The following is a 13,117-nucleotide window of genomic DNA, read 5'->3' on the forward strand; positions in this document are numbered from 1 at the left end:
GACAGATAGACGAGTAATGCATGCTACGCCTGCTCAAAGAATTCAGATCACGTTTTAACAATAAGGTGCAGAAAAATGGTTTTGATAATTAATGTCATGTGCGGTTCTGTTTCTCCTTGTTTTAACATTTATTTTGTGCATGCTGTGTGAAATTTTCACAACAAATAACAGGAATTTAAAATGTATTGTGTTATATCAAAAAAAATTGCTGTTTATCAGAAAAGGAACCGGTTTCTTGTATTATGGAATTCGTGAGAAAAAGTTTTTCCTAGAAACAGCTTTTGAACTTTACATTAATATTTTGTGCAAAACACGCTGTGTTTGGTAATAATATGGTGTTGTTCATAACAGATTTATTGACATTTATGACTCTTTGTACAGTAAACCACCGTGTTTTTGAAGGCATATAAAAGCCACGACGGCTCGGGCTGCCTCTCAGGATCACACTGCATCAGGTAGGTTTACAGGTATCCTGAAACCATTTTTGCATTTTTGCCCAACAGTCAGGACAACAGCTGTTTTTACATTATTGTATGTCTGTTTCACCTGCACCAATGCGATTCCTGATTTTATACGAGATAAAGAGGAAAGCATAGATAACTTCCCTAAAGAATGCCTCTTTCAAATTCATGTAAATGTTTGTGGATTCTCACTCAACACAGAGCTGTTGATATAGATTGTTTGCCTAAACTAGAGAGGGGGAGGAAATTAAATCCGAATTGTTGATTTGAAGCTGCTCTTTTGTATAGCGCTGACAGGGTGACAATTATGCTGATTTTGTGTCCTGGAAGGGTTTCGCCTGGGAGGGAACTGTCTTTGAAGGGAGCCAGGGAGTGGGTGTAGCTGTTAAACCTGTAATGTCTCATATGAAGCCAGATGCAGTTAAGTACCCATTTGTGAGTAGATCTTAGAGAGAGGAAGCATGTGTTTGAACACTGGCTACCCGTGCAACTGTCTGAGCGATGGCATACCCTGTGAACCATGTAGGATGACAGCCAAGGACAAGGAGACGGAGGAGGCCCACCTGTCCAACAACATCGGTGCAGCGGGTCAGGCGGGGAGCACCCATCAACCCGACCTGAACGCCTCCTCCAGTGGAGTCTCCAGGGAGCGGAGTCGAAACTGGGGATGGATGCTGTCTGGGATCATTTGTGTGAACATTTTGATCCTGGGCTGTGCCTTGGTCAGCGGCACTGCCTACAAGAATGTAAACATCAGCACCCCTGACCTGCAGGTTTTCCTCATCATCATCCTCCTCCTCACCTCCATCTGGATGATTTATTATGCCATCTACACATCCAGGAAAGAGAATGCTGTTCTTTACAAAGATAGCCATGCCGGACCTGTGTGGCTCAGGGGTGAGTACATGCCGTACTTGCTTTAGAATTAAAAAATTTTATGTATCTACAGAGCAATTTTGAGTAAATCTGCGATTTTATTCCTTGGTTTGCATGTTCTTACTCCTTCAGGAGGACTTGTGCTGTTTGGCCTCCTCAGTATTATCATGGACATTTTCAAGATCGCCAGCTATGTGGGCTACCTCCACTGCGACTCTGCTGTTAAGGTTGCATTCCCTGTGGTGCAACTTGTTTTCATACTCGTGCAGGTAAAACGACTGAAATGAAATGAATACTTTAAAGTCTTTGTCCTCGCAAAGTATTGATATGACTGTGTTTTCACCTTGTAGACATACTTTTTGTGGATCCACGCCAAGGACTGTGTGCAGCTACAGAAGAACGTTACTCGGTAGGTGATTAACTGGATTTCCTTTCACTTTTTTGCTTTCATCACTCACTGTCTCTGTAAACATGCTATCCCGAGGGTATCCATTTCAGTACTTAACTATTAACCACTCTACTATAATGTTTAAATTCTGAGCAACCGGCGAAGAAAAAGCTGCAAACATTCTATTAGTTTTATCATTAAATTACTTCTTAAAATGGGGTAGGACTGCAACTAACAACTATTTTTTTTTATGGATTAATCTGCAGATTATTTTCTCGATTGGCTGATGCATCAGTTGGTTGACAAAATGTCAGAAAATATAAATTATTAATCAATTACTATCAAAAAGGGTGAAAAAACAAATATTCATATTATATTTAAAATATAAAATATTTGGAAGCAGTAATTGTTTGTCATTTTTGTTTTAAAAAAAACACTTTATTGATGAAGAAAATTGTTTCCAGTTATTTTTCTGTCCAAAATCTATCAATTCTGATTGTTTTAGTTCTAATTTGTAAGATACTGACATTGGTTTGAAAAAAATATTAAATTAAAAGTAGGACTATTATTACTTAGTGATTGCTGTGTTTAAATGGTTATAAATATAGCATTAAAATCTGATCTTAACAGACTGGTAAAGCAGATTTCTGTCTCTGATCATTTTTTCCTTTTGCCTCCCTCTTGTCTTTTTATCTAGCTGTGGGCTGATGCTCACACTGTCCACAAATCTAGTTGTGTGGATGACTCTGGTCACCGAGGAGTCCGTTCACCAAACAACAATTCCTGAGTATCCGAGCAACACCACTAAAGTCTCTGGACGGAGCTTCTACACCAGCAAAGGTAATTAAAGTGGACAAGGCAATCGAATTAGACCTAGCAGTCAATAAAATACCACAAAATAACACCCCCCCTGTCATTTCTTACAGCAGGTTATGGAGACGATAAGTGCAAGTGCAGCCACACCTCATGTAGCATCTTTAAGGAGGCCTATTACTACTTGTACCCCTTCAACATCGAGTACAGTCTCTTTGCCTCCGCCATGGCCTATGTGTTATGGAAAAATGTGGGTAGGGTAGTAGACGAGCACGGCCACCACAAAATCCAGTTCCGTCTGAAGGATGTGTTTTTCGGCCCTGTGGCAGGAGTTCTCTTAGTGGTGGCAGGTCTGGCAACCTTCATCGTGTACGAGATGGAAATGCAAAAAGATTACAGTAAGGATGCCGACAAAGACAAAGCGGTGATGATGCACTTCGTCACAAATATAGTGATAGTGACCCTGATGTCCGTCTCCACTGTAATCGGCACTGCCATCTACAAGGTGGACCACAGGGAGCATTTATCGGACAAAAACCCCACACGCAACCTGGATGTGGGACTGCTGGTGGGAGCCTCACTGGGGCAGTTCATCATCAGCTATTTCACTATCGTTGCCATGGTTGGAACTGGAGCCAAAGGCTACCTGAACAGTCTCAACCTGGCCTGGGCTATCCTCATGGTGATCCAGCTCGGCCTGCAGAACCTTTTCATCATCGAAGGCCTGCATCGGGAGCCCTTCCACGAGGTGCATCCCGTCACTGTGGTTGCAAATCCCTACGTGCTGCAGCCAAGCAAAGACCTTGAAGGATTAGATATGGACACAAAGCCCGACCCAGTGCTCACAGCACACGGCCTGCACAGCCATATGGGTGAGCAAAGACCCAAGCTGCCGTGGAAGAGACGGGTGCTGAAGGAGGTCTGCATGTTTCTGCTGCTGGGCAACATCATAGTGAGTACCATTCCCCCTCACACTCTCATAGTCACTGTTCACAGCTATCAAATTCAACAAATAGTCAACCTGCTCTCCTGTTTCTTTCTTCCTCCGACAGCTGTGGATCATGCCGGCCTTCGGCGCTCGCCCCCAGTTTGACCACGACACTGAAACCGAATTCTACAAATTCAACATGTGGGCTGCTGTTGTGAATATCGGACTTCCTTTCGCGATCTTTTACCGCATGCATTCAGTCGCCAGTCTGTTTGAGGTTTATGTGAACTCATAACCCTGCTGGGGCATTTAATGTGTACAGGCCGCTGTTTTGTATAAACTGTAGATTGTTTTGATTATTCGTCTACTTTATGAAGTAGATACTGACTGACAAATATGATCTCCTCCATATCTTTTATTATAACCTGTACACTATGTGTGACATTGTAAAGGTATTCAACATTGCAATGGTCATAAAATAATTAGGCTGATTGTAAAGCTAATCTCATATGACTTGTTCTTGCTTCAGCCTATTAATGCACAAAATAAAGGCAAGCGATGCCATATTCAGAGGAAAACGATGATGATTCTCTGTCTCATTATTATTATCATTGTTATCATTATCAATACTTGTAGTAATGCAGCTGTAGTAGTTCCCTATAGTGCTACTGTTCACCTACTGCAAATTGCAATGGAAACAGCCTGTTTTGAAGGACCCTGCTTGTTTAAAAGCAACTAATCTACTTTAAAACCTATGCTTATTTGAGTTTGAGCAATTAGTCAGTTGATTGATTCAATCAATTCAGTCAATGGACAGAAAATTAACTGACTTTTTGATAAACAGTTAATAAGTTAGTAGACTTGTCGTTTTGGGGCAAAAGCTGTGCAAAAAGTCAAATGATTAAACACAATAAAGGAATTCTTTAAAGAAAAAGCCTACAAGCTTGAATTAAAAGCATTCATCAAGTATTTATTTAGGCTGGATATGGTTGAATTACTTTTGAGTCAGGCAGATTTGAAGCCACACTTGCTTGGGGTCCTTAGCACACGGTTTTGTTTACACCACGTCACCAGGAAATAAATCCAAAGTGTGAAAAAAAAAAATGCAGAGACAGGTAACCGAACCTAATTTTAGTTTTTCTTCAATACTTAAAAACAGTATTTGCATTTTGACAAAAGAATAACATGTCTGAACTGGTATTCTGGACTTTAAAATCACGACTTTTCGGATTTAAATGACAAACTAAGCAGTGGAGACAGTATTTTCTCGGTCTGTGTTTGCAGCTTTAGCCTTTACCTGCTATTGTCGTTGCTTTTCATGTTTTCAGGACTCACAAGACGCTCCTCTGTTTGGTGAAGATGACGATAACATCAGCCACGGAGAATCCAAAATTAGGTGAGATGAGTGTGTTTCCTTGTATTCCGGCCAAATGTTTTTCTTTTTTTGGGGGGTCTTTAAAGAATTAAACGCCAACTTGTGTTCCAGACACCCGCTGGCCTCATTCTTCCACCTGTTTTTCCGAACAAGTGCCATCTTGGTCTACTTACTGTGTGACATCCTCAGCGGTCGTTTCATTGCCTGCATGGTCACCATCATCCTCCTGCTGTCATGTGACTTCTGGACTGTCAAGGTGAGCAGACTTTAATTTAACTGATTGATTTATTAACTATAATTCAGACTGTTGCTGAATTGTGTTCTATATATATTATAGTGACTCTAGAGGTTAGAGAGTTAGGGAACATTAGCTCGCAGTTTACTGCATACACTGAAAGTACGATGTGGAAGTTACACTGGAATTTGTCGTTTTTTAATCTGCCAGATTTCATAAAACTGGAGTGACAATTGTGATGGAAGTTTCTGGAGCTTCAGAGCTCAGACTTCTCCCCTGTAGTTTGTGATCACTGAAAAGTCACTAAAGTTCATTAATATATGAATGATATGAAAACATGCTGATTTGTTTTTCTGCAGGAATAATTGTTTTAAAAAAAGACCATTTGTTTAAGGTATTACACATGACCTGATAATCCAATCTGAGCATCAACCCCACCGACACGCTTAAACAATGCATGACAGTGACAGGGGACCACCTTGTGGGTGATGGACAGACACAAACCAGCTGCAGTTGCTGATCAGACTACACTTGTGCTGGTTCCAGCAGCTGCTTAGCTTAGCTTAGCACAAAGACTGGAAACAGGGGGAAACAGCTAGCCTGGCTCTATTTAAAGCTGCAGTGACTTCCTGTAGGCTCCACTGGTTTCTTAGAAAGGTGATGGTAATGATAGTGGGTCTGATTGACAGGCTCTTTTCATTTTGTCTGACTGCTCAGCTGATCCTTAGATGATATCTGGCCATGAATGGCATCAAACTACCAGCAGTACAGTTGTGAAATTCTGTATCACATTGTGTGTGGATTCAGCTGCCTGTCCTGTTTCCTTTAAACAAACTAGCTGCAGTTTGTCTATTCTGGTGCTTAAAAACCAAGATGGCGAGGGCCATGAAAACAATATGGCGACGCCTGTACAGCGGGACTCAAGGCCTCAAAGTGGCGGTCCACAAACCAAGCCCCGAGTCCAGATAAAAATTCATACTTGAAATGTAAATACGAAGATGGAATGATGCAGGCGGCACACAAACAGAGGCAGCGCTACAGAAACGAGTCAAGCTGGGCTTCCCCTATACCTGATATTGCACGCCGATTGAATCTGACAGCGGGGGGAACACCCTGCAGAAACTCAGCGGCTCAACTCGAGGCCTCTGTTGGTGAGGGACACCCGCTGCATCATCCCATCTAAGGGAGGCGGGTCGACTCCAACTCAGTGGGTTTGATCTTTTCAAGGTCTATATACAAACTTCCGTATGACAACTGGTGACATCATTTGTGACATCATATGTGAGGTCACTATTCCAACCAACTGTGAGGTCACTATTCCAACTGTCATTAGAATCAGAATCAGAATCAGAATTCCGTTAATAATCCCCAGGGGGGAATTGCTTTTTGTTACACACAGCTCCAAAAGAATAAGAATAAACTTCAAACACACAAAAAAAAAAATCACCTGTGAAGTAACATAAGAGGCTAAAGCCTTAACACAACAAAAGACTAGGGCTGTACTGGAAATGGCCTACTAGACTGGCAGTTTGTATTGAATAGGACAAAATGTGGTTTGTCTTATACGGTTTGCAAACAAAAGCAAAATCTGCAGCATGCATGGGACCAGTCTACTTCACCTACTGTGTCCCACAATGCAAGGCGCTTACCGTTGTATGAACAGAGCCGTTTCAGAAAGCCATGTAAAGTTTGACTTATTTCTCCTGAGCAGTCCACCTAAAGCGGTTAGTGAGGGAATTTCAGGCAAGAAATATGCTACCCAGCTGCTGGACATTCACTTCTGTTAGATTTACAAGGACAATTTAAGTGCTTGTTCCCACTTTGGTCGACCTGCTTTCTTGGCCGGTAGCCTGTTAGCTTACCAGTGGAATTTCCCATAGATGCTGTTTGTTGTTTTTGTTTTATTCTGTTGCATATTTTTTTTCATCCTATCATGTCCCCTGTTAGATTGCCTCAGGCGTTGTCTTTTGGTTTTGCGTGTTACATGCATGTTGTTTATAATTCAATCAAATCAAAGCACCAGACTTTTATTTCCGGATGGATTTCTTTTTTTGTCTCCCAGAATGTGTCTGGCAGGTTGTTGGTGGGCCTTCGGTGGTGGAATCAGGTGGATGCCGATGGAAAAAGCCACTGGGTGTTTGAATCAAGGAAGGTGAGGTTCTTTTCAAGTTGAAGAAAGAAGTTTTCTTAACAAAGAAGTTGTCTCACGTGGAAGACACACATTAGGAAAAACAGGATAAACATCTTTTGTAGGATGCAAAGGTCCATCATGTCTCCTTTGACAGAGTTTAACATGACCTCAGTGCATCTAATATGGTGCATCTCCAATTTCACAGACTAAGTAAGCCTTGCGGCGATTTTCTTTTAGTTCCAAAGTAACACTTGCTTTGCCTTTTTTACAGTGTAATGTAGCTGCATGACCTTATTGCACAATTGAAGATAGTGTAACATAGAACAGCTGCTTTGTCTCCTCGTAGAAATATCATACGGCACAATGGGGACATTGAAAATGAATTTCCAAGGACAGCAGCACTTTTTCTTTTCTTGGATGTTTATTGAATAGCAGGTGTATTTTCTTAACAGAAGAAAAGTCTGATTACGGCGTCCAGTGCCGAGTCACGGATCTTCTGGATCGGACTCATCGTGTGCCCCATCTTCTGGGTCATTTTTGTGTTCAGTACCATCTTCTCTTTCAAGATTAAATGGCTGGTCAGTTCAGTGTTTTTTTTTTTTTTTTGAAAGTGAACGATGCCAATTTTCTTGTCAGTATATTTAGCTGATTCACGCCTCATAATCGGTTTGTGATTTTGGCCCACAGGCTGTAGTAATCATGGGCTTGGTTTTACAATGGGCCAACCTGTATGGTTATGTCAGGTGCAAGCTGGGTGGAAAGTCCAACCTGGGAAACATGGCAAAGAACTATCTTGGTGTCCAGATTTTTAAACAGGTTTGTGAAAAGTCATCATACTTTCCACCTTTGCATGTTTTTCTTAATGATATGTATTCACTTTTCTGTCTCCTCTTTTTTTTTTTTTTTTTCCACAAAAGGCAATGAAGACAACAGAGAAACTATGAAGAGGAGACATATTTACCTGATTCCTGTTGAGCATGGTTTGTCTTTTCAGAGGGTTTATGGGTTTTTGTAACAAAGTTTTTGGTAAAACTGTGTTGTTTCCTCCGATTTTATTGACAAATTCAAACTTTTTCTAATAATTCAAATGAAGTACAATACAAATGTCATGCAGTTGTGTTTGCACTGATGAAAGGTCATTATCAAACGTAAATCACCATCAAACCCTAACTGGTAAGCTGAGTTTACCAGCAGACTCACACTCTCTAACAGGCTTTAAGTCGTCTTAAACTAGGACTTAAGAAGATAAATGATTCCTGATGGGAGTTTGATCAAGACAGTGCCTTATATTCTGGGTAGTTGGATGAAAAGTGTATCACATGTCATTTGATTTTGAGCCATTTTTGTGACTTTTGACAGCTCATCCCTGCGGCTAGCATCTATGAATGTACTTTATACTGTTGTTAAAAGGGCATTTAGGGATGATATATACAGATTTGTTACTGTTGTTACTATTAATCAAACTTTATTTGGATAAAAAAAGTTTTTAAAAAAACTGCATGTGACAAATAAAGGTCTTGAATCTTGAATCAAAAAAAGCTAATAATGTTGTCACATTGTATGGAGAGGGAGAAATGCAAATATATAAAGTTGAATATTTTTTGAAAGAAGCTGCTTTGTTGTGATTTTATACAAAAACCTGGTCTTTTAACCAGGACGTCTCGGGGGAAATTATGTTTTACAAAACATATCAAAATAAAATACAGCAATAAACTTACTAACCATCATGTCACAACGCTGATCCTGTGATCTTGGTAAACGTATATTGATCTGTAATCATAGATAAAGATAGTGTAACAAAGGGGAGCTCTAGTGGAGGCGTGGGACATTAAAAGTGTCAGAATACCACTATAGAGTCCCTGCGGATCACCTCAGACATCAGTACACTCACCTGTCTGTAGCGGCCCCTCGGCAGTCTGCAGGGAATGATTCAGCCACTGGGTGGCAACAAAGGAACATCAATGCTTAGCCAGTTCTGTGTAACATTTCTTTTCCTTGCATTTGTGTGTATTTGTATTTGTACAGATATACTATAATATTAGCAGCAATTGAGCGAGTGTTGTCATCATGAAAATAATCTTCCACCTGTTTGAGGTCAGATGTTCATTTCCTGTACTGGCATATACACATCATGAAAGAAAGATGAAATTCCTTTATTTTTGTTGATGTCATGTTTGATTGTCAGAAATATGAAAAACACATTTTTATGACTTACAGAGAAATGAACAACGAGTACTAATCAGCGCCACAATATTTGACAGAGGTTTGGTTAAATACATGGAACACATAAATGCATGCTGAGGCTCGCAGCTATATTTGCGCTTGAATGTTAAATTTGTATATATGACGTATAATAGAATCTTTAATTTGCAGCCCATTTTCTCAGTACCAGAAATCAAAATGGTTAACGTCACACGTGTAATTTACCAGCACATAAAACATGCCAAGAAAGTAGGTGCCGCCTAAAATGACATAAAGCCAGAAAAATGCCTTGTCCACTGTGCTGGCAAACTTGTGATATCTCTCACTTTGCAGTTGTTTTGCGTCAAGAGCTTCCATGATGTTGACCACCTTTCTGAGCATTCGATCGCTCTCCTCTGAGGCATTCGGCTGAATCACACCAATGTCAACTTTGGCTTCTGTGGGGATTGAAGTAGCAATCAGAGCAGGTTATCCAGTGTTAGACGGTGTGACATCAAAATACCCTACTCAGTATGTAAAGTAGTGCAGTACAAACTACACACAAGCAGCTTCTCCTCACCCTCATCCTCTTTCTCTTCCACGTTTCCTGTGTTTTCTGGAACTGGCTCTTTGTCTTTGGACCAGCAGCATAAAATGAGTCTGCCATCTTTGGCCAACCGTGTCAGCACTATGGACACCAGCATGCTCAGCATCAAGAAGACCAGACAAACACAGAAGTGGGTTCCTGCAGCACAGAAACACGGTTAGTGACTCCAACGGTGATGCTTGCTCATGTACTTAGTTTATGCACGAGTGTGTTTGTGTCTGCGTGCGAGCTGACTGACGGATGATGGGGCTGCAGTGGCTGTCTCCGGGGAGCTGATCGTTGAGGATGATGAGGAACATGGTGAAGCTGAGCACCAGAGTGACTTTGAAAGAGTTACGCTCACCGCCTCCGAGCGGCAAAGCGAAGCTGGTCACGTCAGCCAAGATGATCAGAAAGGTTGGCAGCAGTAATGTTATGAAGGGGTTGAGATATTTGATTCTCAGTCCCACCTGAGGAGTGTGGCAGATAACTTCATGGTATATTACAGAAACTGCTGTCTTATTGTAAAAGTTAGTATGTGGGCAGAAAGAAGGGTAAATGCTCAATTTTCTACCAGTGTCTCATGCAAAATGGTGGTAAGAATTATTAAATTTAGGGCATGTTGAGTGGGAATATGAGGAGAACACCCCACCTAGGGCTGCAAACGGTGAATTTTATTAACAGATTTGTTGTCTCAACTATTCCCGATAAGTAGTTTCTTTATCTGTTTTTAATGCCAGAAAATAGAGAAAAACTCCATTAAAGTTCCCCAGAGCCCAAAGTGAGGTTTTTCAAGTTGCTCGATGTGTCCAGCCAACAGCCTAACACTCAAAGAGTTTCATTCTACAATCAAATGACAAAGAAAAGCAACATTTCACAATCACACAGGTCAGCTGCTGCTCTTTAAAGTTAAACACCATTAGGTTGATACCACGATTGCAGGAATCATTACCTACGCTAAGATTCCACATGTCGATGAACTTACCAGGATGTAATTGCGGTCAGTCATCATATTATACTGTTTCACTAAGACCCCACTCTCAGTTTGCCAGTCTCCCTGGGTACCATTAACCACCCTCAGTTCATCCAGTAGCAGCTCTGTCCCGCATCCTGCAGCAAACAAACAAAGCCTTCTTTAAAAGAGCAGTGCGCCGGTTTAGGCTACTAGCAACTACTGCAGCCTCGAGCCACTAGCCTCACTTCTTTCTAAGTCAATAACCCCACTTTTTAAAATTTTTTCAAACTTGCAGTCTTCAGCCTGACTGACACTGCCTCAAATGACATCACCCGAGGCAGCTGCCTGCCTATCTCATCAACACAGTGAGGCTCCACCTCTCGACTATTATCCAATGCAGAGGCTGATATGTAAAATAAGCGGAGCTCCATTTTATTATTGGTTATCTAATATTGTTTGCTCTGAATTCATGTCATGCACTCAAAGCATTGAAACAGCTCACGCGGTAAAGTGAGGATTTGCATTTCACCGGCTGCCAATTACACATGCGACTCACACGTGATATGCATTTATATGCAAAATATGCATTTATGCTCATTTGATACTGGACACAACACATTATTATGGCAATGCTTAAATAACTGGAATATCATCCCAAGAATACTTTTTTTACACTTTACTTATACTTTTTTTTTTTTTCAATCTGACAGTGGAGAGCATTTGGAAACAGGTGAGAGAGGGGATGATATGCAGCAAAGGGCCACAGGCTGGAATTGAATGCAGGTCAATGAGCCCCAATGCTCTGCGCTCTACCAGTTGAGCCATCAGGGCGCCCCAGAATAAAGCACATTTTTAAAAGCGCAGCTGCTAAAAATATGTATATATAAATATATATAAAATATAACCAAACCAAAACCTTGCCAAAACACCATAACAATTCCTTCAAATCAAGCAAATTGGGACGCTCCTAGTTTGCTCTAAACCTCTAACGGTTGTATTATATTTGTGTTTCTGAGCTCACCATCAAACGACCAGGTCTGGATCGCCACAGGACAGAAATCAGAAGCGAAGGGATAGTTGAAGAGGTTGACCTCACAGTTCACCTCTGCGTTTATGATCACCGTGTGCCTCAGAGTGCCGTTACTGTTCAGCACCAGATCCTTGGAGCTGTGCTTCATGGTGGTTGTTATTCTACGTGGGCGAGAGTCAACACATCATGTCAGTGTCAGGAAGACATCAGTGTCATGTAGAGATAAGAGCTGTCGTACTACTGCATGTCACTGCCTGACCCATTTGTCACGTGGAGCTCTGGGGTCCAGACTTTATCCACTGGCAGGACCACTAGATCATATTGGTAAACTGATGTGTTCCACGCCATCGCAGGATCTATCCATACCTGTGGTTTCAAATCAAAATGAATGTGACTGAAACACAATCTTTTTTTTTTTCTTTTTGTCCATTTGTGAGTATCTTGAGCTTACGAGTGTGGCTTGCAGACGACAAAATAGGCGGAGATTCTTTGTGTCCTGTTAAAAAAAAGACAATAATTGTGGTTAGACAAAGAATCAACACTTCTGGGGAGCTGGTAAGAATGTTAGAACAATTAATCAGTGTCTTTGTGTTTTCAAATGTTGCTCAGGTTGATATTTTTACGACCTCCTGTATCACTTTAGATCAAAATACATTTTTAATGCATATTAACAGATTAATATACCTCCAACATATATGAAGACAGTTCAAATAATGACTGATCAGTCAGGAAATAGAACTCAGTTTACTCTAACTGCTGTGCTGGAATATTTCTAAAATCTACATTTCTACACTCCCACACCGCTACTATTGTTTTATACTTTTCACGTTGCTAAATTTGTCTGACGGCTTTAGTTACTGTTCAGATTCAATTCTTTCATACTCTTCATATGATGAGTTTATAGACCATGAGGCAATGCTGAAGATTAAACGACCCAACAGCATATAAAGCAGTAGAAATTAGTGCAAAATTAAACATCTATAGCAGTAAAATGCAACACACACACACACACACACACACACACACACCGGTAATATTAATCAAAAAACATCAGATATAATAATACAACACCAACAAGGACCATTTTTCGGCAGAATAAGTACTTTTAGTAAATGTAAGTAAATGTTTGCTGATAAAACATAATATTTTATTATATTA

At 40.7% G+C, this 13,117-nt stretch overlaps 3 protein-coding genes across 3 annotated transcripts; 2 read left to right on the forward strand and 1 right to left on the reverse strand.

Annotated features, from left to right (window-relative positions):
* Positions 1 to 915: 915 nt before the first annotated feature.
* Positions 916 to 4,032, forward strand: LOC139217048 (proton channel OTOP2-like). Its single transcript, XM_070848319.1, has 6 exons — positions 916 to 1,358; positions 1,470 to 1,606; positions 1,688 to 1,746; positions 2,423 to 2,565; positions 2,652 to 3,490; positions 3,591 to 4,032. Exons 1-6 carry the CDS (start codon positions 923 to 925, stop codon positions 3,759 to 3,761), a joined length of 1,785 nt encoding a protein of 594 aa, XP_070704420.1. The 5' UTR covers positions 916 to 922; the 3' UTR covers positions 3,762 to 4,032.
* Positions 4,033 to 4,547: 515 nt separating this feature from the next.
* On the forward strand, positions 4,548 to 8,817 carry LOC139216828 (Golgi apparatus membrane protein TVP23 homolog B). Its single transcript, XM_070848059.1, has 7 exons — positions 4,548 to 4,581; positions 4,795 to 4,862; positions 4,953 to 5,097; positions 7,139 to 7,228; positions 7,660 to 7,785; positions 7,895 to 8,023; positions 8,125 to 8,817. The coding sequence occupies exons 1-7, from the start codon at positions 4,570 to 4,572 to the stop codon at positions 8,149 to 8,151; spliced, it is 597 nt and encodes a 198-aa protein (XP_070704160.1). The 5' UTR covers positions 4,548 to 4,569; the 3' UTR covers positions 8,152 to 8,817.
* Positions 8,818 to 9,094: 277 nt separating this feature from the next.
* LOC139216375 (5-hydroxytryptamine receptor 3A-like) lies at positions 9,095 to 13,043 on the reverse strand. The gene is made up of 8 exons (XM_070847466.1): positions 13,035 to 13,043; positions 12,219 to 12,325; positions 11,951 to 12,120; positions 10,960 to 11,084; positions 10,234 to 10,444; positions 9,969 to 10,133; positions 9,736 to 9,846; positions 9,095 to 9,144 (listed from the first exon to the last, which is right to left on the reverse strand). Exons 1-8 carry the CDS (start codon positions 13,041 to 13,043, stop codon positions 9,095 to 9,097), a joined length of 948 nt encoding a protein of 315 aa, XP_070703567.1.
* Positions 13,044 to 13,117: the final 74 nt, after the last annotated feature.

Source organism: Pempheris klunzingeri, chromosome 17, assembly GCF_042242105.1.
Source record: "Pempheris klunzingeri isolate RE-2024b chromosome 17, fPemKlu1.hap1, whole genome shotgun sequence".
In the NCBI taxonomy this organism is placed as follows: Eukaryota; Metazoa; Chordata; class Actinopteri; order Acropomatiformes; family Pempheridae; genus Pempheris; species Pempheris klunzingeri.